At 41.5% G+C, this 23,101-nt stretch overlaps 1 protein-coding gene across 8 annotated transcripts in view; it reads left to right on the plus strand.

The window, feature by feature from the left end:
* NAV2 (neuron navigator 2) overlaps window positions 1–23,101 on the plus strand; it is a 371,722-nt gene that overhangs the window by 183,183 nt on the left and 165,438 nt on the right. The window contains exon 1 of one of the 8 annotated variants that reach the window (XM_033061467.1): window positions 15,983–16,054. The exons of the other annotated variants lie outside the window; for them this stretch is intronic. Within the exon in view, the coding sequence (XP_032917358.1) occupies window positions 16,004–16,054 (51 nt within the window). The 5' untranslated portion in view covers window positions 15,983–16,003. Of the gene's footprint in view, window positions 1–15,982; window positions 16,055–23,101 lie in introns of those variants that run through there. 8 annotated transcript variants of the gene reach the window in all.

Raw genomic sequence — 23,101 nt, forward strand, 5'->3', positions numbered from 1 at the left:
AAATAGAAGTCACATTGTTAGGAGGAGGTTCTCATCTATAAACAGATATCATTACTTTTGGCTGTGCCTTCTGAAAACAGCAGTTTATCCCTTATTGCTGAAAAGAATCTAAGGAGAAGACGAGAATCGAAATGCTGCTAACACTATTTCAAATTATAATGAGGAATTTGTGGGCTGTGGGTTTCCATCTGCATTCCACTTCTATGCCATCTGCCCACGAGGAGGAAATCATCATCTGAGAAAATAAGATGTCCTGCATTTAAGCAGCCACAGAATCATCAGTTACACACGAAACCTTGTGAGATTTTTAGTGGAACCTGAGCCTGTGATAGTACTGCTCTGAAAAGGAAAAGAGGAGTGTAAAAAAAGGCCATTGAGATTTTGCAGGATGGAAAAAGGTTTTAAGCCCCATGAAATGGATGATTGACCACGTTTGTAAAAGTGAGGAATCTGCAGTGTTAATTTGTAGTATGTAAAGCAGCTGAGAACTATCTGTGGAGGCTGAGATTATGCTAATTTATGCAGTCCACATTGCTACTGCAGTTCAAAAATAGCTTCTTTTCCAGAGATCTAGAGCTACTGCAGGTTGGCTTTGCATTTAGCTCTGCAAATGTTACCAGTTTGAACATAGAACAAAGCCTGGCTTATGTGGTCTTTTATCACAGAATAGTTGAGGTTGGAAGGAAGCTCTGGAGATCATCTAGTCCAACTCCCCTGCCAAGGCACAGTCTTCTAAAACAGATTACACCTGAACGTGTCCAGGTGGATTTTGCAGACGGGAACGCTCCATGACCTCCCCAAGCAGCCTGTTCCACAGAATAAAAGAATATGCTGAGTTGGAAGGGACCCACAAAGATCATCGAGTCCAACACCCAGCCCTGCACAGGACACCCCAAGAACCACACCAGGGCCCGACAGTGTTTCCCAAACGCTTCTTGAGCTCTGCCAGGCTTTCTGCTGTGACCACTGCCCTGGGGAGCCTGTTCCAGTGCCTAGCCACCCTCTGGGTGAGGAGCCTTTTGCTGATATCCAACCTAAACCTCCCTGACACAGCTTCAGGCCATTCCCTTGGGTCCTGTCACTGTGATCAGTGCCTGCCCCTCCTGCTCCCCTCAGAAGGAAGTTCTGGACTGTGATGAGGTCTGACCTCAGTCTCCTCTCCTCCAGGCTGAACAGACCCACTGCCTGCAGCTGCTCCTCACACAGCTTCCTTCACAATCCTCCTGCCCTCCTTTGGATGCTCTCTAACAGTTTCATGTCTTTTTTATGCTGTGTGCCCAAACCTGCCCCAGCACTCGATGTGAGGCCAGCTCAGAGCAGAGCAGCACAATCCCCTCCCTTGCCCGATGCTCTGCCTGATGCACCCCAGGACAGGGCTGGCCCTCCTGGCACTGCTGACCTGTATTCACCTTGCCATCAACCAGGATCCACAGGTCCCTTTCTGTGGCATTGTTTTCCAGTGTCTCATTCCCCCATCTGTCTGTACATCCAGGGCTGCCCCATCCCAGGTGCAGAATCCAGCACTTTCCCTTGTTGAACTCCATGCAGTCAGTGATTGCCCAGTCCTCCAATCTGTCCAGATCTCTCTGCAGGGCTCCCTGCAGGCTCCTTCCAGTTTTGTATCATTGCAAACTTGCTCAGTATTCCTTTGAGTCCTGCGTCCAAGTCATTAATGAAGATGTTGAAGAGCACAGGGCATAAGGTGGGGCCCCACAGAACCCCATTAGTGACAACCTGAAGCCACCCCATCCACTGTCACCCTTTGCTCACCCATCACATGCTGTGTTTATCCAGCTGTGTGCTGGACATTCTGTCCAGAAGGTCACTCTGAGAGGCACTATTGAACGCTTTACTGAAATCCAAAAATATTACATCAACTGGTTTCCCTTGAGGAACCAGGTGAGTTACCCTGTCGTAAAAGCAAATCAGGTTTGATGAGCAGAACTTTCCCTCAGGAAGCTCTTGCCATGCTCTCTGGAGTGGTGCAGTGCTTGCTACTGTTCCCCTTTTTGTGGGGCTCTGGTTGGTTCTACCACATTGCATTGCTTCCATTCAAGAGGCTGAAAGGGAAATGTTGCCCCTCTGGCTTAGGAATGGCACAGAATTATTAATGGATGCTGTGAACAGTTGCAGTGGTAAGCCTGAGGCTGAATGCCCAAAACAGTTAAATCAAAGTGTGTTTTGGGTTTTTGGTATCTGTTTTTTTTTGCAGAGCTCAATGCCCTCAGATGTGTGGTGCCTTGGAGTACCTGGGAGAGGTATTTGGCTCATCTTCTGCCACTCGACATGTCATTGTTTTGAGTGCTTGTGGGATGTAAGGAACGGAAAGACGGGGAGGGGGAACCTCCATGTACAAGTTGTGAATAAAATCAATTTTCAGGTTGTCATTTGAGCTACATTTCCAATGAGTGTGGATGAAAATGAGAAATAAGAAATGCATTGCAGCTGGAGGCAGTGGCTAATTTCATATTCTGATTTTGTGTTTTAAATTCTGAAGGAGCTAGAATGAATTTTGCACTTCAAGTAATAATTTAGCTTTATGCATAGAATTACAGACAATACTGGAACTGAAATTAAAGACCAAAGCAATTTGGGACCAAAAGTTCTAGTGTGTAACTTGCATTTGAGCAACTGTTCCTCTGACGAGAAGATACTGTTGGGTTTTGACTACCAGAAGATAAATCCATCCTAATCATGAACACACTCAGGTTTAGAAGTCTACAGTGATGGTGAAAGCCAGGAGAATGTAATTCCTCTTCCTCTTTTTCTTCTACCACCTTCAGTCACATTTCCTTTCCCAGTGCAGGGATAAGACTTCTGATACAAAAGCTCTTTTAACAGAAAATTGTAGTAGAGAACAGTGGTTACAATGCAAATGGTTCCAGGTTCTACCTTAGAGTCATATAAAAGGGTTTTTGATTTAGGTCAGTGGGTGAATCCTTGCAGACAAGAAGTATGGCTGTCAGGGAGGGAATGCTGATCTCTCTAGGGCTGGAGGTGGAAGTTCCTGGTGGTCTGAGGTAACTGAGCACTCAGAACTCTACATCTGAAAAGCACCCATAGATCAGTGACTTGTTTTTGCTTACCTTATTGTAATTCCAGATAGGATACTGGTGAGGTCAGATCAGAGATCTAACTTATATATAGAATTTGCCTATGATTATATTTTTTGTACAGCTCCATTTAAAAAAATCCCCACAGATCTGTTTACTAGACTGTTGAGGATACTGCTGGGATACTGAGATGAGGCCAGATTGCTCTTTGATTTACAGCATCATCATTCAGTGTGATGTCTGCAACTTGTGTTTACAATGGCAATTAATTCCCATACACCACCATATACCTCTGCCTCTTGCTCGAACTTAAAGTCATTGGTAAAGCCAGACCACACAGTCCTAACTCATATAACAAACTCACTGAAATCTGATAAATATAAGCCACTTTTTGGATCTAGTTTTCTGTTCAAGTCCAGGCCTGGTGTACTTCTATCATTCCCAGGTTATCAAAAAGTGTTTCTCTTTTTCCTGCTTTTCCGTATATCGTGTGGTTTGGGGCATATATGCAGTGTTTGGATAGGGAATGAGTGGAATCTTGTATGCTGTTCCCTCTTTGAGCCAAAATACATCGAAGGGTTGTCAATTTGCAGAAACCAAGGGAATGTGATGGATATCTGCATGAGGCAGCGACGCCTTTAGCGCAAGAACAGCAGGATTTGCCAGATTGGAAGTGTCACTCACGGGTTCCTGGGAGCTGCTTAGGTAGGACCCAGTCTTTGGACTAGCTCACGAAGGAGAAGTAGCTGTGGGGGTCCTTTTTATTTTAGATGCTTAGCCTGATGCTGAGTTTAAGTTAAAAAAAGCTCTGGGTAGGACTGAGTGAAAGGAATAAGGGGAATAAAGCAGTTGGTGCCGTTGCGGGATGGGTTAGTTGGGCTGCTATTGCCACCTGGTGGTGCTGGACAGAACCGAAGCACGCCTAATTTTCCTTTGCTTTCCCAAATAAACTGCATGGGATTAAGTTGCCATTGGGTATGGATTAGATTTATTATGGATATGCTTTTATTACAGACAATTTTTTCAATGTTGGAAAAAAATGCACAGTATTTTATGACTGTCATTTATTTTGGGCATAGGTAATGTAAAAATACGTAATGGAGCCTTTCTTTGAACATCATCCTATTCTGAATTGCCAGACACCAGTACTTGTGTGGTTGGAAACTCATGCAATAAGTATGACTGATGAATCCAGAGTCTGCCTTTTCTGGTACAGAAATGGAGGTAATGCAGTGTCCTCCCAGCCTTGTCCATCTGGGACATGCTGTGACCTGGTGGCATCTGGGTGCAGAGCTAATGAACATCTCTGAATTGCTTCAGCACGGTCCAGTCACTGCATTACCAGGGTAAATTTGATTACCGTAGGTGATTAATGTCTTATCTTGCTGAAATTAGTGGATCATTGTCAAATGATGACTTTTTGTACGTAATGTGACTTAATTGTCTTTTCACTATAAAGAGTTTTATTGCAATCCTTTTAGCAGGAGAATACAGATTAAGTTGTAGCTACCAAGAAAAAAAAGGAGATCACTCCTGTTCAGTGACAAAGCCGCATTCTGTAGCTTAATCTGTAGATTCTCTGTCTCTACAAAACATCTGCATCTGCTGGAATATTTCAGAGCTTTGTATTTTCCAGTGAAGTACTGGCATAGGTTATTTGCTTTGAATTTTGCAGGCACCATTTTGGAGCTAAGATCAGCTTTATCATGTATGGCAATTTGATCTGACCTGTGGTAGGGTTCTGACCTAAAAGTCTCTTTCCTTCTGTTGTAGCTGCTGTTTTGGAGAAAAAATATAAATCCATTAAAGTCACAAGCATTTGCTTGGAATTACAGCTGAAAAATTTCCATTGTGTTGTCAGGTCTGGAAATTTTTCCCTGGAATTGTTCAAGGCCTGGTTGGATGGGGCTTTAAACAACCTGGTCTGGTGGAAGTTGTCACTGCCCATGGCAGAGGTGTTGGAACTAGATGGTCTTTAAGGTCCCTTCCAACCCAAACCATGATCCTTCATAATGAAATAAAAATAGTTTTGGATAATGATGGAGGAAAAGATATTTCTGAAGAAACTACACTGTCCTTATATCTATCATCTTTGGATTTCCAGTTAATATGGCAGTGTGAGCCAGTTTAACAGGACCTGAAATACAACTAAATGGTGCCCTTGTGTGCAAAGTCCCTTCCCTCATGAATTTCAAGTGCTAATTTCACTTGGCTCTTTCAAGACACCTTCACACTAATTTTGGCTGCAGAAGATCCATTCTGACTACAAAGTGTTGTTATTTTGTGACTTGCTGTTCTGTGTTGTTATTAAGGCTTATTAGATTTCTAGGTTTATTAGCCATAATCATAATTTTGCCTGGAAGCAGTTAAACCAGAAGGAAGCAGTAGAGATTTTGTCATTCACTTGTTAACAATTTCAGTTATTAATATTCTCTGAAATGGAAGCCAGACCTTATTTCTCATGTGTGATGGTTGGTTTGTTTTTTCTTTCTTTCTTTCTGGTTCATATGTGTTTAATCCTTACAATACTTGGAAAATTAATTGAATCATGGTGGTTCAAATGCTGCTTATAGTGATCCCTGATTGTAATGTGCAGTGAAAGGGGATGAAAGGAAATATATTGACTCTGAAGTGTATTTTTGGGTTTTTTTTTTTTCAAAGACTTTGTAATTGAACATTTCTAGTGTTTTCTGTGGTTCTGCCAGCACACCAGAAGGTCTTTAAAGCTCATTGTTCTTCCCAGTCCTCTGGTGGTCACCCTCTTGCTCACCTTCATCCCAGGTTCTGCTCCCCCTGGAAGCAGCAGATAAAAAGTGGTGACACAAAGGTGGTTCTGGAGCTGGTTCGGGATGGGGTTTAGGTGGGTTTTACTGCCCAGGTGAGCATGGGGCTTCTCAGGTGAGCAGTGAGGGGAGTGCAGGCACCCCTGGCACAAATAAGAGTCCCCCTGGACTGATGGGCTGTGCTCAGAGGATGCTGCAAGGGGGGTTTGGCTGAGCTGGCTCTTAGTGACAGGTAAGAGTGGATTGAAATGAGCTTATCTAAGGACACTTTTATTTGGCTTGCCCTTTAGATTTAAAACCACTTAGCATAAGGGAACAATGTCTGACTGAATGTTTCAGATGGAGACACAGCCTGCGTTCCTCAGTTCAGGGAGTCTTACCTGCCCTGTTCAATTTAGCCAAAGAGGTTCCCCACTTTTTATTGTCTAGGAATACTCTGTGTCTGTGACAGATGGACAATGCATTCCCAAACCATATGAATAGGGCATGCAATTTTTGGAGGGCATCCTCAGGCAGATGTCTCTTTTTGCCTCGCTCTCTTCTCTCCTCCTTCCCATTCTTGGGAGTTGGATGAACCAAACCTCAAAGTTTCCAAGGCAAAGGTTAGTGGAACACTGCTTCTTTGGGGCCAAGTGCTTGGAGAGTAAACCAAGCAGCATTAATAATATTTATCTGCAGAGGAAAACTAATAATAGCTTGTTCTCAGGTTTATTTATTTTTCCTACTCACACTAGTGAAGTGCTGTAACAGTAGCAGCAGTCTTTTTCTTTCTTTTTTTTTTTTTTCCCTTGGTCTGTGATTTGACCTCTGTGTAACCAGACTAGTGGTTGGAAACAAATTTTGTTTTCAGAGGCTGCTTGCCTCTGAATATTTTAAAATCTCTTAATAGCTTAAAAGCAGTATTAGAATCTCCTCTTTGGGGCATGGCCTGACACCAGTGAAAAAATGCTTAATAAAAATGAGAAATGTTTAATTTAATTTTATCAAACAGGTCTGAGTTTTTTATACCTTGCAGCTTTTGTAATTGCTAGTTACATGGGTTGAATATTAAGGTGAAATGCTAAATTACATGGTCAAACTAAAAGGCAAAGAGTCACATCCCATAAATCTTAATTGAATTTTTCTTACTTTTTCTTTAGTCATTCTATTAAGGTACATTGAGAACAGTCCAGCAGTAATTTTTCATACTGAGATATAAGCTAATTAGACACACAAGTGATGGGAAATTGTGCAAGTAGTGGGAAAAATTTCCTGGTATTCTAATATAACTTTATAACTGGAAACCTGTTAACTGTTTAAGTGAATCTCAGTAAAAATGCTGATGTTATGTTCTTAGATAGGCATCTGAAATTGGGACTGATAACTGAGTTATCTTAGTAAATGCTAATTATTTCGTTCAAGACAGACTGGGCTGCAGGTCGTAGTCTAGACTGGGCCAGTCTTGGGAGCAGGTTAAAGTAACAGGCACTTCTTTTCCCCATCATGAAAATATAGCCCAATTCTTAGAGTGATTTGAATGGTAATAAAACTAGTTTTGACATTTATGGGGTGAGGATGTGCTCTGTTCATTAGTGCAGTATAAGCAAAATGCCTCTGGTTGTTTACAGTGGGGTATGCTGTAGCTTCCTTTTATTTACTCATATTTTCTATTTGTCTCATATTTTGAGATAAAGAAGAATGACAGTGACAGTAAGCCATGGGAGTAATCCTTGATGATGATAGTATGTGGGAGAATAATACTAAATTAAAAACCTATGTTCATAGCTCTGTGCTATTATACTAATCATTCAAAAACATAAACCAAGTTTTGTAGCAGAATTTTTATGTTTATTTTCAGGCAAGTGATAATCCCTTTAGAATACCAGAAGCATTAATTGAATACCAACTCCAGGGACCAGAAAACCTTTTCTTGGATAAAACTTGGTTTCAGAACCCCTACCTTAGGCAACTTGTCACTTGTTCACCCTTTAGAGGAATCTCTCTCCTTTAAAATACCAGGAATATGTTGAGATTGGGCTGTCTGTATCCAGCATTTTGAATAAGAATTTGCATTTGTGTTTGATACAGCCTGGAGCAGTCCTTAATGATAAATATCAGCATCTTAATTTATTTTTTTTATCATTACTATTTCTGTTTCTGTCCTCAACTTCAGAGTACAGGGAAAAAGCAGCTAAAAGTAGCTAAGTAATATCAATGGACTTAATAGATGATATATATTAATTTTTTAATGATCTTGAAGACTAGGGAGAAACAGGAGGTTACTTCTTGCCACTTCTGCTATTATCAAACAGTAGCAGAGCAAAACAAGTTCCAGCTGCCCACAGGTGCAGTGAGCCAAGGGGAGGCTGGCAGAGGATGTTAGGGGAAAGCAGCTGGAACGGAGGTACAAAGCAGCAGAAGTATCCCAGCACAAACCAGGACACCCAGACAGTTGGAGAAGTTTTTGCTCTAAAAGGCTGATCTTTTAAAATACTGGAATATTGGAGCACTACATTGTGCTCCAGTACACTTTGAAACTCAGTTATTGCACATCTTGTATGCACATTTCTATCCTGCTTTTATTTTTAGAGTTCAAGAGATTATCAAAGGAGACATGCATTGTACTCTGTCATTAAGGCTCTAATTATTTAATTCCTGTAGCTTTGTTTTGCAATGTCAAATTAGCGCTGCTCTGGCTGCAGCCTGTCATTCCCCTGTGACATGCACAGTGAGTGTTATTCTGTGAAAAATTGAAGAATTGGCACATTCAACTCAGTAGACTCTCTGAGTATGCAGAGGAAGAATAATTATTTTTTGTTATGTATGATCATATAGAGTAATTGTGTTTTTCACAACAGTGTTCTCTGCATTAAAAGCAGAAAAGAACAAAAAAACCTAAAAGATAATAAACAACAAACAAGTGTTTCTCAGTTTCTCACTTAGCTCAGGTAGAAGGTTCACTGAGGGCACAGAACTCTTATGGGAACAAAAAATCGGTTTTGGTTGGGCTGCTGAATGAAATGTGAATTCATTGAGGAGAGAGAGGAGAGCCTTGTTGGGCATCCAGCTTGAGTACTTGGGCATCCCTAGCACAGGACCAGGGTGTTTCCTGTTTCCATGTGTCCACTAATGGGCTTTCAAAACCAAGTGTTGCTGTGCAGCATCTGAGAATGTGCCTTGCTCTGGTTACAAGCCTGGACTAACAGCTTTTCTTCATCATAACACCTGCCCTTTTGGGTAAGAGATGAGATCTACCCCACTGCTGCTGTCCCCATGGGTGTTGGTCTTTGATGAGCTCATCCAAGAGCAAGAAGCATTTATCATGAAAATACTAGGCTGCATTTCATACCCTACGTTTATGTCTCCAAATTACTGCCTTCAGGGAGCTGACTGTGGCTGATGTCTGAAAGGGAAATGATGCATCCCTGAAGTCATCTGTGCCTTAGAGGCTGGGGAAGGTGGTTCTGTGGGGCTGGCAGCAGCTCCCTCCCATGTCTTGGTTGAGCAGGAAAAGCAGGGGAGCTCTGCAGGGCTGCCCATGGTAATATCAGCCTCTGACTCAGAGCCATGCCATGAGCAAAGCATGGAAGCTTTCATAGCTGATGCTCTAACAAACAACCAAAAACTAATTGGATGACCCTTATTAATCCATTAACATTGTTCCATGCCATTGTCAACATACTCAGAATAAGCCTGGGCATTGTATTTACTTGTTTAGAATTGAAGATGCAGGTTCAGAAGGCAGTGCTGAAAACCTAAATGTGAGGAGAACAGCAGCATCCAGAACCTTCTGTGGACACTAGAAATACTTGTTTGAAATCAAATTATTTGGGAAGACCTGATTATGGCATTCCACCAGTAGTAAGTTAAGTGCAGCTTTTGCAGGCAAACTACTTGATAGATTCAACTCTAAATAGAGCCAGGACGGCCTGGGTTGGAAGGGACCTAAAGATCATCTTCTTCCAACCACTGCCCAGGGCAGGGACACCTTTCACCCAACCAGATTGCCCAGAGCCCCATCCAACCTTGCTTTGGACGCTTCCAGAGATGGGGCAGCCACAGCTTCTCTGGACAACCTCTGCTAAGGACTCACCATCCCCACAGTAAAGAATTTTTTCCTTAATATCCAGTCTAAACCTACTCTCAATTTGAAGTCATTCTCCTGTGTCATGTAAAAAGTCTCTTTCCATCTGTCTTTTAGGATCCCTTCAGGAAGGTCACTCTAATGAGTGCATCCCTAATAAGGTCATTATATCTTTCAGTATTTCTGTATTTGTATGCATAAATATTTTCATAATATAAATTTCAACTCAAATCTACTATATAGGCTCATTGGGTCACAAAATTTTGTGCTCTTGAATTAGCAACCACTTCATTTAAGAGCGAAATATAAAGAGTTTGGCAAAAGGATCTGGCAGATACCAATTGTTATCAAGTGTTCCAGGTGGCTGATCAAGGCTATGAGTAACAGCTATTTTTTAATTATATCTTGGTATGTGTTCTTTTGTGGGACAGGTTTCAGAAGTTATGGTGAGTGATCCTTTGTTAGCACTGAGCAGCTTTATCTACAGACTAACTGAATCACATTTTTCATACTATTCTGCATCTGCTAAAGAATTGCTTAGTTAATTTTAAATTCTTGTAGTTGGCAAAGACTGAGCAGAAACAGAGTAAATAACATTTTCCTGTCTGTGTTTTAGTCTGCCTATTAAAATAGTATGACTCAAGAATTAGTCTCAAGTATAGTAAGTCAATCTATTTTTGTTTGATATAAATTTTATTATTTTTTACATGTTGGGAAACTGGGGAAGGGCATATCAGGTCATAGAGCTGGGAGTGTGGGCTAGGATTATGTTCCAATCCAAAGACAACACCGCCCTACAATTTTTGGAGGAGGACCCATAAGTTTCCTTGGCAAAGATAATCCCTGGATTACCATCCTTTTCAGACCTTTGCACTGTGGGACCAGGGTGCTTGGAAGTAACAATTTGAGCACTTGTGTCCCTCAGACCACAGTGAGAATTTGCTGCTCTCCATCATCTATGTGGCCTTGTTAATATTGTCAGCATTGCTTAATCAGTGGGTATTCAGTGTATTGGTATTTTTGTTACTTTATTTAGCAGTATTTTTTCCAACATATTGCGTTCTGAATCAATAATTTAGTATTTTTTTTAAAATCCCCCAGTTCCTAGCTATTTCTTGGTGCACTGGTGAGCTGTTGAGTGCCAGCAGACTGGGACTTGGGATGGAACACAGGAAGGTTTCCATTACTTGTATACTCCTTGGAATCCTTGAAGGCTGCTGTGTGTTACATTGGGTTGCTAGCAGGAGTCAGGTAATAGTAAAGATCTGAGGTCAGCCCGAACAGATCTGTGGCTGACTGATACACTTTAATGGGGAGCTAACAAATAACCTTTGATGATAAATAAGAGAGCAAAAAAAGTGATAATTCACTCTAACTTCCTCCATAAAACGGTCCACATGACTTCTGCTGAACTTGCTTTCATTTTTTTAATTAGTTTGTGTTATGATCTCATATTTGCCCTCTCTCTTCTCTGACAAATGAAATGGAGCTGTTTGAATCTTGTCTCGTGATCCGCATTTTTCAGTCCTTAAGTCATTCTTGCGGCTCCTCTCTGAAGCCTCTCCAAAGGTTAAACCTGTTGAACTGTTATACGCAACCAGCATTAAACCCAGCAGGTGATAAAGCCTGCTCTTGTTTGTTAACCACCTGTTCTTGTGGGCAAGTATTGCATCACCCCTACAAGCAGAGCACAAACCCTGGCATCCTGATGGCACCTCATCGCGGTGATGTTCTCTCCAGGCGCACTGCACTCATGGAGAGTCATTTGCTCTGTGACATTCTTAGGTTTTCCTCGTTACAAGATTGCATTTGCTGTGGTTTTAGCCAGTACAGATGAGATTCTTTTGCTTTGATCCTCCTCTTTTATTACCATTTACTTGTCCCATTACTAATGTGCCACCAACAAATTTCATTGTCCCATTTAGAGTTTGCTCAGAAAAGTAGGGCTGAAAATGATTCCTGTGAAACACAGTCAAGCTGCTCATTTTCATTAAGATAATCTCCCAGTTATCATATGTTTTTAAACCAGTTAATTCCTTTTCAGTCCACCAGATGTTTGCTGGGTTGATTTGTTTTTATTCTGGTTTTCGCCATGCCAGGTGAAGCAGAGGCAAGAGCCTTCTCACAGAATCATATCTCTGTTATCACTTTCGTAAGCTGCTGTGAACTCAGCAGTAAATACCAGTTCAAGAAGACATATTTTCCAGAGAAAGGCTGCTGATTTGCCAGTAATAATAGTGTCTGCTTTAGCTGTTGATTGAGTTTCTGTCTCTTTTTGTATTCTTCTCTGGGACTGGTGGGAGGTTGTGACTATCAAGACCATCTCATACTCTTTGATCTGGTACCCAGCACAAGCTGTCTCTGTGTGCTCCAGAGCCTCCCAACAACTGCTGAAAATCAAGGGTAACCATGTGTGCAGCTCCTTCATTGGGTCCTCTAATGGTGCTACTCAATGCAAAGCATCTCATCTGCTGGTTTAGAAAACACTGAATTTAGAGGCTCCTGCTCAACACCATTTTGAGGGCCTTTTTTTGGAATGAAAATTGTTGAGCAGGCTCCTGTTCTCTCCCACATCATGCTTAGCAAAATACTGTTATTGACAGCTTGAAAATTTCTAAGATTATAATTTGTAGATATTTCCATTCTGTAATCATGAAAGGAAGCCATATGTCATATAGTAAATTCAAACCCAACTTTCAGTGAACAGAAGATTGTAGCATTTTTGACTAAAACGTATTGAAAAGCAGTAATAAAACTCTCTAATAGGCTTTATTTTCCAGACCAAAAAACAAGAAAAAAACCAAAAAACCAAAACCAGCAAAATGTTGATGTGTTTAAAGAGCAAAAGTAATGAGTAAGTACAGGAGTGTGGCTTTGTTTAATGACTGCAGAGTGAGTTGTTAGCATACATATTTTTCATGGGCAAACAATGAATTATTAATGAACGGATTTCCCCAAGCTTACTTTATAGTAAATGTTGCACAGACAACGACTGTGTGCACTGAGTTCATTCATAATGTCTCCAACACCTGTTTCCTCCTGTTTTTCCAGCAGTTTTATTTGGAAAGCATTGGGAACTGGAATGATGTCTTGTTAGAGCACGGGGCTTGCTGGGGACATGTGTTTCTGTGTCATTGAAGACTTGCTGGTGAATAACAAGTGCATTGTTCAGCACTTTAATAGGGAAGTTTAGATGCCCATTAGGCCTGTAAATAATGTTCTTTCCTCAAGGTTCAACCTATTATTGCCCCCATGTCATCATATATGTACTGCTGAAGATCATAATAAAGGCTTGGAGAGCCTGGATGCTTTATGGTTTTAAAGGATTCAAATACAAGCAAATATCTGGTCCTTGTTCTCTTTTGAAATTGGGCATTGTATGGGAAAGGCATCTCCTGGATTCATCAGCAAAGCTGGGGCACAGCAATTGGGGAGGAGCTCCTGCTGGGATGCTGCCAGGGGGCAACAGGTCATGCATGGATTTTACCAGCTTCAGTCCTGACCTTATCTCTTTCACTGTGTTGTGGGAGCCTAAAAGGGAGATAGGAGGATGAAAGGCAGCTCCAAAGTCTTACTTTTTAATGGACGAAATAAATTCCAGTTACACCTGGCAACACTATCAGAACTCGAGGGATCTTCATCACAAATCAAGGCTGGCTTGGGAAAATCCACTAAAAAGAGTCTAAAAGCAACACAGATTTTAGTTAAGAATATTAATTAGCTTGAAAAGTGATTGGGAGGCACAGAGTTTATGCCTTAACTTCCGGAGTTTTGCTTTATTGGTATTTCAGGCTGATTATTTCAGGCTGATGTGAATATCTCTGTCCACATTCAGTGTGCTCAGCTGGCTCAAACAAGGATAAAATGAGAAAACAATCAAACTTGAGCCACACTGCAGTTAACGTAAAAGCAGACAGCAAACTGTTCAAAGAAACCAGCCTGATTGGCTGGAGAGTCCTTCCATCCATATCTGGTCTTTTAATCTGCCTTTTGTTGCTGGGGCAGTTTGGCTCTACTCTTTTCCCTGTGATGCTAGACAAAAATCTGCCATTTTCTGAGGCCTCTCCTTTGTCTCCTACAGTTTCTGATTTTGGCACCAGGTTGAGTGTTAAATGAAAGTATTTGGCTGTTCAAACTGGCAGAGCAGATCATCAACAACCCTTTAAGAGGCTTAGGAAGTGTCTGAGGCAACGCTGACTTGTGCTGTGGGTTGTCTTGGCCCTTTGTACGGGCTGTAATCCTGCAAGTGTAAAGCTCCACTTGTCTCAGTTCCCTTGGTTTTTTGCCTGAAGTTGGTGTGCTTTTTGGAAGCAGAACAGCATCATGTCATGATATCTAGGCAGATGCCAGCAGGTTGATGGGAAGCAGGGAAGGGACAAACCCAGGCTCAGCAAGGAGCACGCACTGCAGGCACTGGCAGCTCCTCCAAGGTGCTGGTGCGATGCTCTTAGAAAATCCTTTTGGCATCACACCCAGGCTTCTCCTTCTGAGTGCACGCATTCATTCCCTCATTCATGAGTCTGTCAGCAGGTTTTTGTCTCAGCCTGTGACCCTCCTGAAGACCATACATCTTATGTTTAAGCCCTCGAATGGGCTGTGACCTTCCCCTCTTCTGAGTGTTGTAGGAATGACCTTTCAGCAGGGTACAGGCTCACGTAGAGGGCTGGCTGGGAAGATTTCACTCTGCTAGGGCTTTGGTCCATGTTAGCCTGAAGGGAAAGAACAAGAGTTCTTTATTCTCAGAAGAGGATTCAGATTTTACTTCTACGGTTCAAAGGTAACCTGTATGCATAAAGTCTTTGAGTGCTTTCAACACGCAGCTCTTTCTCTGTACATTGCAATTCAACTACCAGACTTGGTGGGGCAATTCTTTTTACAGTGCAGGGATATGATTGTTTGTTTCAATAATTATTCCTTCTTCATTATCAGGTAATATAATAAACTAGAACAGGAGAACAATTACAGACTGAAAGAATTAAATCTAAGTCATGGAAGCATAACTGTTAGGGAAAAGACTTCAGTAAGAAGGCACATGTGTTTTTTCTTATGGAAAAGAGTACTTGCAGAATTTCAAATGCCAATTTACTGATTTATTGTATTTCTTCAGCAACATACTGAGTAGATACATGAAGAAACCTTTCCAGTAAAATCACACAAAAGGAGAATTTTCAGATAAGAAAGTGATCAGTTTGAGTAGAATTTGGTATTTTTAAAATGTTTTAATATGTTTTTACTGGATTATTAAATGATCTAACAATTAGAAGATTATGTTGAACTGCTCGTGGGCCCTGGATCCATTAGCTATCAATTATGCTTGTGGTCGTTTCTTGCCTCCCCTCCTTTGCAGCCAGCAAAGTTATCTTTATGCGAATCAAAACTTGTATTTGGAGAGAGGGTGTGAAAAGGGTGGCCTGGGAATTCCTTCAAACGTGTTTTAATTCCCCGTACTTCCCTGGCCTTTAGCACCTTCTGCAGAGCAGGAGGGTGAGGAGTGTGGTTCCCAGGGTGATTTCACAAGCACCTTGGGCAAGAGTGGGCATGAATCCTCCCACAGCCGAGAATCTGTCTGGGCTGCTGTGCTGGGCAAGGTGCTTCAAGGGAACAGGGGAGATATTTCAGAGGGGTACAAGAGAGAACCTGTGGAATAGCCCGGCATTTACAATATCTTTATTAGTTGAATCTCAAATACAGTGTGGCAAATTCTGCATATTGAAAATACTAATGTTTTTAAACACTCTATCTTGTTTATGTTTCCGAAGCCGATCTGAGATGCTCACCTGTTGAATAATTTTTAAGGCAGAATATTTTTCCCGTTCACTCAGGGCAAGCCTTTCTTTAAAACGCGCCCTTAAGCATCTCGCCTTGGCACTCGGCTATCTCCGCGTTCGAACGTTTCTGGGCTCGCTTTCCCCGAGCTCCCCGCCTCTGTGCTAAACCCCTCCCCGGGCCGGGGTCACCCCTCCCCGAGGTGCGGATCCTCCCTCCCCCGGCTCTGCGGGCCCGCCCGGTGCCGCTGTCCCCGGGCATGGCCGGAGCGCGACCCCGCCAGCCCGGCCCGGGGACACTCGCGGGCGGCCCCGGGCGCGGCAGGTGCCGGCCGGACCATGAGCGTGATGCTGTGGCGCTGGGAGCAGAACAACAGCACCATGAAGCTGGTAAGGACCTGGGGAACAACCCTAACTGGGGAGAAATTATCCTTGCAGGGTTCTCATTAGCGGGCTGGGGTACCTGGGGTAGCCGGGCTGATGCTGGACCGATGTACTCTGCAAGCGGATGCTCTTTTGCTACGGAGTTGGAGGCAGATTTGTTACTCATTAATTCATATTTTGGGCTTGTTTAGGTCAGTCTGCTTGTTGTTTCATCTCTGTTTGAAACTAAGAACCGAAGCATCAGTGATGTGTGTAGCCCTCTCCCCTCCTCTTCATTTATTCATTGTCTTTCTTATTGTTTTTTTTTCTTCTTGGAAACAGTTTTCTCTCTTTCAGTTTTGCTGGAATAATTTTGTCGCCTGGGAGCATTTGGAGTTTTGTTTGCTCAATAGTTTTTGTTTAAAAATTTCCCCTCCCCTCTTCCCCTCCCCCACCCCCTCAATCCCTTTTCCTTTCTTCTTCTTTCCTGAAAAGTAAAAAGCCCCACTGCACCCTGTAAGTATAAAGTGTGTGCCTGCTCCATTCCTGCAGCATAAATGAGCTCAGGAAACGCACATATCTGCCTGTCTGCTTGAATTACCGTCCATACCAAGAGATAAACTCTGATCAAAACTTAGAGAGACTTTTCATCAACAGCTTTTTTTTTTTTTTTTTTTCAGCTATTTGATGTAAAGGATCTCAAGACAGTGGCTGTCTAAGATAGCTTTAAATGTGTTTTTTTCTGTCTCTCTGGCAGATTATTTAAACAAAGAAAATTACATTTCTGCGCAGTTTTTGGAGGAAAGATTTATTTTCCTGAGAAATTTGTAATAAAGCCGCAGGATTTGCTACAGGTCTAATCCTTTAGCCTTTCTGTGTGAAAATTCTGTTGAAGTCCATGTGGGAGTTAAGAATTCCCAGCACCTCTTCCTATCAGGCTCTTCAATCAAAAAAATTTATAGTGCGGCTGGTAAAGTAACAAATCTCTGTTTTTACATACTTTCCTCGCAAGGAATGAGGTGATAAACACGTGTTAGTGAAGGAGTATTCAGCTCTGGATACAACAGCAGCCCTTCGCCTGGGATCAGATAGTTTCGGATATTTCACGCATGAGTAGCCTCTGGAATAATGAATTTGTGAGCTGGCAGTGGAGGCTGGCGGCTTTGTCTGGGGATTGCCCAAGCCTGCTTCCCGCTAAAGCCAAGTGTTTCGGGAGCGAGGTTAAAGTGAGTCCTTTCTCTCGCTTTTAATATGCAAAGAGCCCTTTAGGAAGGAGAAAGAGCTTATGTACACAGGTGTATTGCAAAGTCTTTGCATATCCATTGGCCTTTAAACCCGCCCCCAGCGGGTGCACAAGCAGCACCAGCACCTGTAAGAACTGATCTGTGAAATCAAGCAGAGAAAAGGAGGTGCGAGAAATCAAATAGTTGGTCGTGTCCAACAAAATCCAAGTGATGCTCAGAGTGGAAGAAAAGTACTGGATTTACCCACTCCTTGGGCAGGAGGAGAAAAGATGAAAATCCTTCACCCCATCCCCTGCTCCTGACCCACATTCTCTGTCAAGCAGCAGACATTTATTGCCCGTGCAGTTAGGGAATGACGGAGATTATTGCCCTTGGGACCGCCTCCTGCTGCCGTGCTTGGCGGGGTGCTGGAGCACGGAGAGCCGGGGGTGCTGCTCAGTCTCGGGGAGGCTCTGCCAGGGATGAGCTCAGCTTTGTGCAGAGCTCTTCCAGAGGCCTTGGATGGTGTCTTGATAAAGTGGATCAAAGAAAGACAGTTTTAATATATATGTGTGTGTGTGCCTATATATATATGTATAAAATGAAAAGAATCCTCAGCTAAGCGAGTGTCAGAGTAAATACCTCAGACGTTTCCCTTCTGCTTTCTCTCCTCCTCCTTCCTTCGGTCCATTGAGTTTCTGTGGAAAAAAGAATGGGAAAACGCTTGCCAGTCATTGCTCAGGGTGAGCTGATTGTGGCTACTATGCCAACAAAAGACTGATACATTCTGCTGAGAGTTTTGGGGGGTGATGGCAAGAATCCCTTTGTGATTTCACTTTGTGAAATTCTAAGATTCAGAATGTGGAAGCTTAGGGGTGGTTTTTTCTTTAAGATTTGTAACATAGGGCTTTTCAGGCAGTCAGGATAAATCTATCTGCCTCGCTGTCATGATGGATTACCAAATATCAGATCTTGTAAGACTTACTCAGATAAGTTTGTAAAAATTGTGATGTTGCCGTAAGGGTGCAATGTGAAATAACTTTGCTGAAACTTTGTGTTGGTAACTCCTTTTCCGTAATATTGTCCTCGAAAAATTTTGGGGGATGGTGGCCTTATTTTTGTAACACACCACTATACAATCCATTCAGCTGCCATCTTGTCATCTTGAATTAACTGCAAAATACAAGGCTGCTTTCATTGTTGATATATTTCCTGGGCAATCATGACAGGTTTCTTGACAGTCTCTCTGAAGCATATTGATGTTATTACTGGACATTCAGAGGAGTGGCCAGACAGTAACCCAGATAATTTTTTTGCTGAGTAGACTATGTCTACTTTCTAAGGTATTGCCTACTCTTGGGGAGAAAAGAATGAATTGTGTAGCTTGCTTCTGTTTGTGCTGAGTGACTTGTGCTCTGCTGATAAAATTATTTTGACCTCAGAGTTCTTTATTGCTGGGTTTCTAAAAACAAATGTTTAATTTTGATTTTATTTCCATTTTACATCTGAGACTAACAGTATTTCAGCATAGAGTGTAACACCTCCTTCGCTCTTACTTTTTGTTTAACTGTTCTGAGTCAGCTTCACTCCTTGTGCAAACACCTTTTTCTAAAGTAATCAAAACAAGGATCGTTCCCACTCCACTGTTTTATGGCTTTGAGAATTCACAAGGGTTAAGGTATTGTTTTTGTGATGATTAAAGGTTGTAAAAAGCATGTGATCCTTTCTCTTTTTGCCAAGTTCAAATTGTTCTGTATGTATCTTATAAGCCCCCAGCCTTGTAGCGTGAATGTAACGTATACAAATACAAGAATGTTGTGGCCTTTTACAAGGTTTTTCCTACCATTGTATCAGTAGAAACATGTTAACTAACCTGTCAGTATGTTACTGGCAGGAGATAACCTTTCCAGGGTGGGTTTTCTTTCGTGGTTTGGTTGGTTTGAGTTTGGTTGTTGTGGGTTTGTTTTTTTTGTTTGTTTTTTGATGTTTGTTCATTTGGTTATTTGAGCCTATAAGAAATGAATGAATGAAAACCCTACATATGAAACATTCTGTGCCTGACGTGATGTAATAAATGACCCCAGGATAAGTCTGTATTGAAAGATTTGTTTCTTTGAATGGAGTAAAAGAAACTTGACTGAAGAGTTACAGTAATGTCAGCAGAGACTGTATCATTGACTGTATTATTGTGAAATGTACCATAATGGTGTTGCAAAAACAGGTTTCAGATGCATAAACATTTGATTTTTTTAGGATTTTATTTCATGTTTAATTATGACTTTTGTAGCTTTTGTCTTTTCTCATTTGAGATCGACTTATACAGAGCTGGAGAAAACTGAATGCTGCTCAGCTTTCCCTGTCACTGTAATTCTTCGTGTTTTCCATTTAAAATATGAATGGTACTTACTATTAAGTAGAGATAATTCTTTCATGACTTTTCTCTCCCAATAATTATTTTCTGCTTCAATTTTAAAATGTTGAATAACATGAAAGAAAATAAACGTGCATGTGTTTGCATGAGCACTTTATATATGAGCTGTAACCTTTGAGCAGGACCAGATTCTCATATCCACAGCAGCAGACAGGCTCTGGGTGTGGGTGTACATGTACCTTAGTGTTCCCATTTTTGGCCTTACTCCATAGGAGACCCTGAGGTCCAAGGAATGGGAAAATCTCTCCTGCCAAAGGTCAGGAGGTGCAGGAGGAGTTGGGCCATGTCCATATGGGCTGTAGAAGAAGGAATGACTCCTGCTCTGCACCACCCCAAATGTGTGCCAGGGGTTGAGTGGTGCCAGCTGGATCATTACCTGAGATTTGCAGAGATTTTACCCCCCTAAGGTGGCTAAACCACTGGATTTTTAAAATGTGTTATTGTAAAAAATGGGGGGAAAGTTATTCTTGTAAGATAGTGAACTAATTCAAAATGTTCTCTGTGAAGAGAGTGTTAAAAGGTTTATGTATAAAATTTCAGTCCTGGTTTACACATGACTTCTCCTTCTATTAAACATTTCCCTTTAATGCTCTTATCTGTATGTGCCTTCTGGGCTGATGTGGAGCATAAGCAAAGGAAACGTACTTATTTGGAAGAAACACTTCATTCTGGAAGAGATTTTCAAGTGCTTAACTTAAAAACTGAGGGAAAAGAATTGACTGGACTGATTAGAGATTTGCAAAGTTATGATTTGATAGGCCTATTTTTGCTAGCTGACTTAGCATTACTTTTCATTAAGCAAGGGAAAGAATTCCTGCAGCTCCCTAAGCTTTTGCCATCTCTGTTAGTGCTTATAAGCAGTTTATTGGAATCATCATAGCATTATCTTGCAGCTGACTATTGACTTGGTGTTGGAATAGGATCACAGGCTTTTCCAAGCCAAAAAGTGTAGAACTTCAGCCAGTTGTTAGATGTCTAGATCGAAGGCTTAGTTGCTGGCACTCTACAAAGATTAAAATAAATAGCAAAGTATAATTCAGTGTTTCATAGGTTAGGATGTGTCTGAAAAAGGCTGTTGCACGTAATCATACATTCCCCACACTTCTATTTAATCACACAGCTAAGGAAATGTTCTTTTAACACAGAAGCCTATGAGCAGACTGTGTTGCAAGAGCACACACCTTTTTTTTCTGAGGATCACTCAGGAGAGGACAACACAACTGTGAAGTGCGGCATCATAAGGCTGTGCAAAAGGCAGACTTGTTCCTGACAGGTGGGGCGCATTCAGCAGAGATAAGGAGGTGTGAAAGCAGTGAAACTGCCAGGAGGCAGGTGAAACCTCACCCAGAATATTATACAGAGTTGTGGTATCATTTACAAAAGGTGAGTGCAAAGGAAAAAAGGGCTGTTGGGTTAGCCATGAGAGAGAAAAGTCTGTTTTCTTGGCACTCCTAACCAGAAAAAAAGGACGCGTGGGCATTTGAGTATTCTCTATAAAGACATCAAAATGCAGCAGGGTTCTTCTAATCACCACAGCAGGACTGAAACAGACTCTCTTTCAAAGAGGGAAGCCTCCACACACCTTCTAGGAGAGACTTGGATCGTTTACGACAGCACTTGTATCACACAATTAAATTCCCAGATACAGGTACTGTATGTGTGCATACACATGCCAGGGACAACCCACCACAGTGTGTATTTTTCTGTACAATATATAGATATTGAATATTATAAAAATCCAAATATCTAAAATTGTATTAGTTATTTAAGGAGTTGATGTCATTACAGAAATCAAAGTAAGTAGAAAACAATCACATGAAAATGACTTAATGTGCCTTTTCAGATGTTTTTATCTCAAGATAAATAAGCACCATATTATAAATGCTTTGTTACAAACTATACATGTCACATTTCACTGCATATATAGTTTAAGAAATCCCTATATAAGGAGTTTCAGAAATGCAAATTTAAAAATGTATGTAGATGCTGTATGTTCCTTGCTTTAGGCTTTCTGAAATATTCCAGATGAATCTGTTTGTTGGTCTTAATTTATTCAGGTATAAAGGTTTGAACCTCTTTTAATTCTGTTCTGTGATTATGGCAATAAACAGACTGGAAAGGGATGTGAGGTAGGCGATCCTTCAAAACACATTCCTGTTCTGGTACAGGATGCATTTTGGGATTGCAGCTTCGTTTTGGTTTATTTCCTTCTTTCCCTCATAGGACACCAAGGAATGTTTTAAAATTCCATATGCTTTTCTAAAAGCCTTATTATTTCTTTTGCTCCCACTTGTATGTGGTTTTGTGCTAAGTCTTGCTCTGTTTTTGGAGCATGGAGGGATAGATGCAGATGGTATTTACTAGCATCTGAGATAGAGGGTTTACTGTTGTAATCAATGTCAGACTTTACTGTTACAGTGTTCTGATTAATGTAACAATTCCGCCATTCCATGAATATAAAATAGGAAATCTGCTTGGCTTGCATTCTCTTGTTCTTGATGCCCCTGAATTCTCCTGCAGCCTCACCTGCTGTGGCTCTCACAGCCTGTTCATGTGCTTGTGGGGGATTGTTGCCTGCATGTCTGCTGGCTGCTCTGCTCCTCCTCCTCGGTGTTCTGGGAGTGTTCAAATAGCGTCTTACTGTGAAGTTCAAATAAACCTAATTCTAAGAGTTTCCTTTCACAAGACTTTCTCCTAATTTCCCACGTAATTTTCTGCACCATTTCTGGTCTGAATTCTTCCTTCTTGAACTCAGTTGGCAAGAACCATGCAAGATGTTTCAGTGAAGTCTTACCAGGGCATTGCACAGAGCACAAGGGTTTTAATGTGTCTTTAATTTAAAAAGTTTGCATGTGAGTAAGCATTAAGTCTCTCACGAAATCAGCGCTTGCCTTCTTTTATTAGCAGGTAGTTCATGATTAGGGCCATCATAGTGGAACTGTGACTGCTCAGATATTTTCTGTGTTACCTTTCTGTCTGAAAAGTCTTAATTCAAATACACTTGTTTGTTGTCGTAGTGGATCCGCTTTTTTATTTTGAAATGACAAAAATAAATTCCTTCTAGATTATCTGGGCAGTTACTAATTTATGATAACAATCCTAATCTTGTCGTCTAAGAATCATGACCCTACAGAACTTTTACCCGGGTGAATACTGTTAAAGTGAAGGAGAGAGAGAGGATGATTTTGTGTGGAAGGGTTTAACGAGGCTTCTGAACTAAGCAATAGTTGTATGTCATTTTTTATCAGTATCTTTTACAATGAAGCACTAGAGAGCTTATGGAGCACTCCTGAGTATCCGGTTTCACGCAGTGGTGTCAGTGTTCTGGCATCTCACCCTTGTGCCCACACTGGAATGTGATATTGATCACCTGTGGAACAGTTGGGCATTGTAAGGCAAGCTGATTTTCTCCTCTCTGCT

The sequence above is a fragment of the Catharus ustulatus genome, chromosome 6 (assembly GCF_009819885.2).
Source record: "Catharus ustulatus isolate bCatUst1 chromosome 6, bCatUst1.pri.v2, whole genome shotgun sequence".
Classification (NCBI taxonomy): Eukaryota; Metazoa; Chordata; class Aves; order Passeriformes; family Turdidae; genus Catharus; species Catharus ustulatus.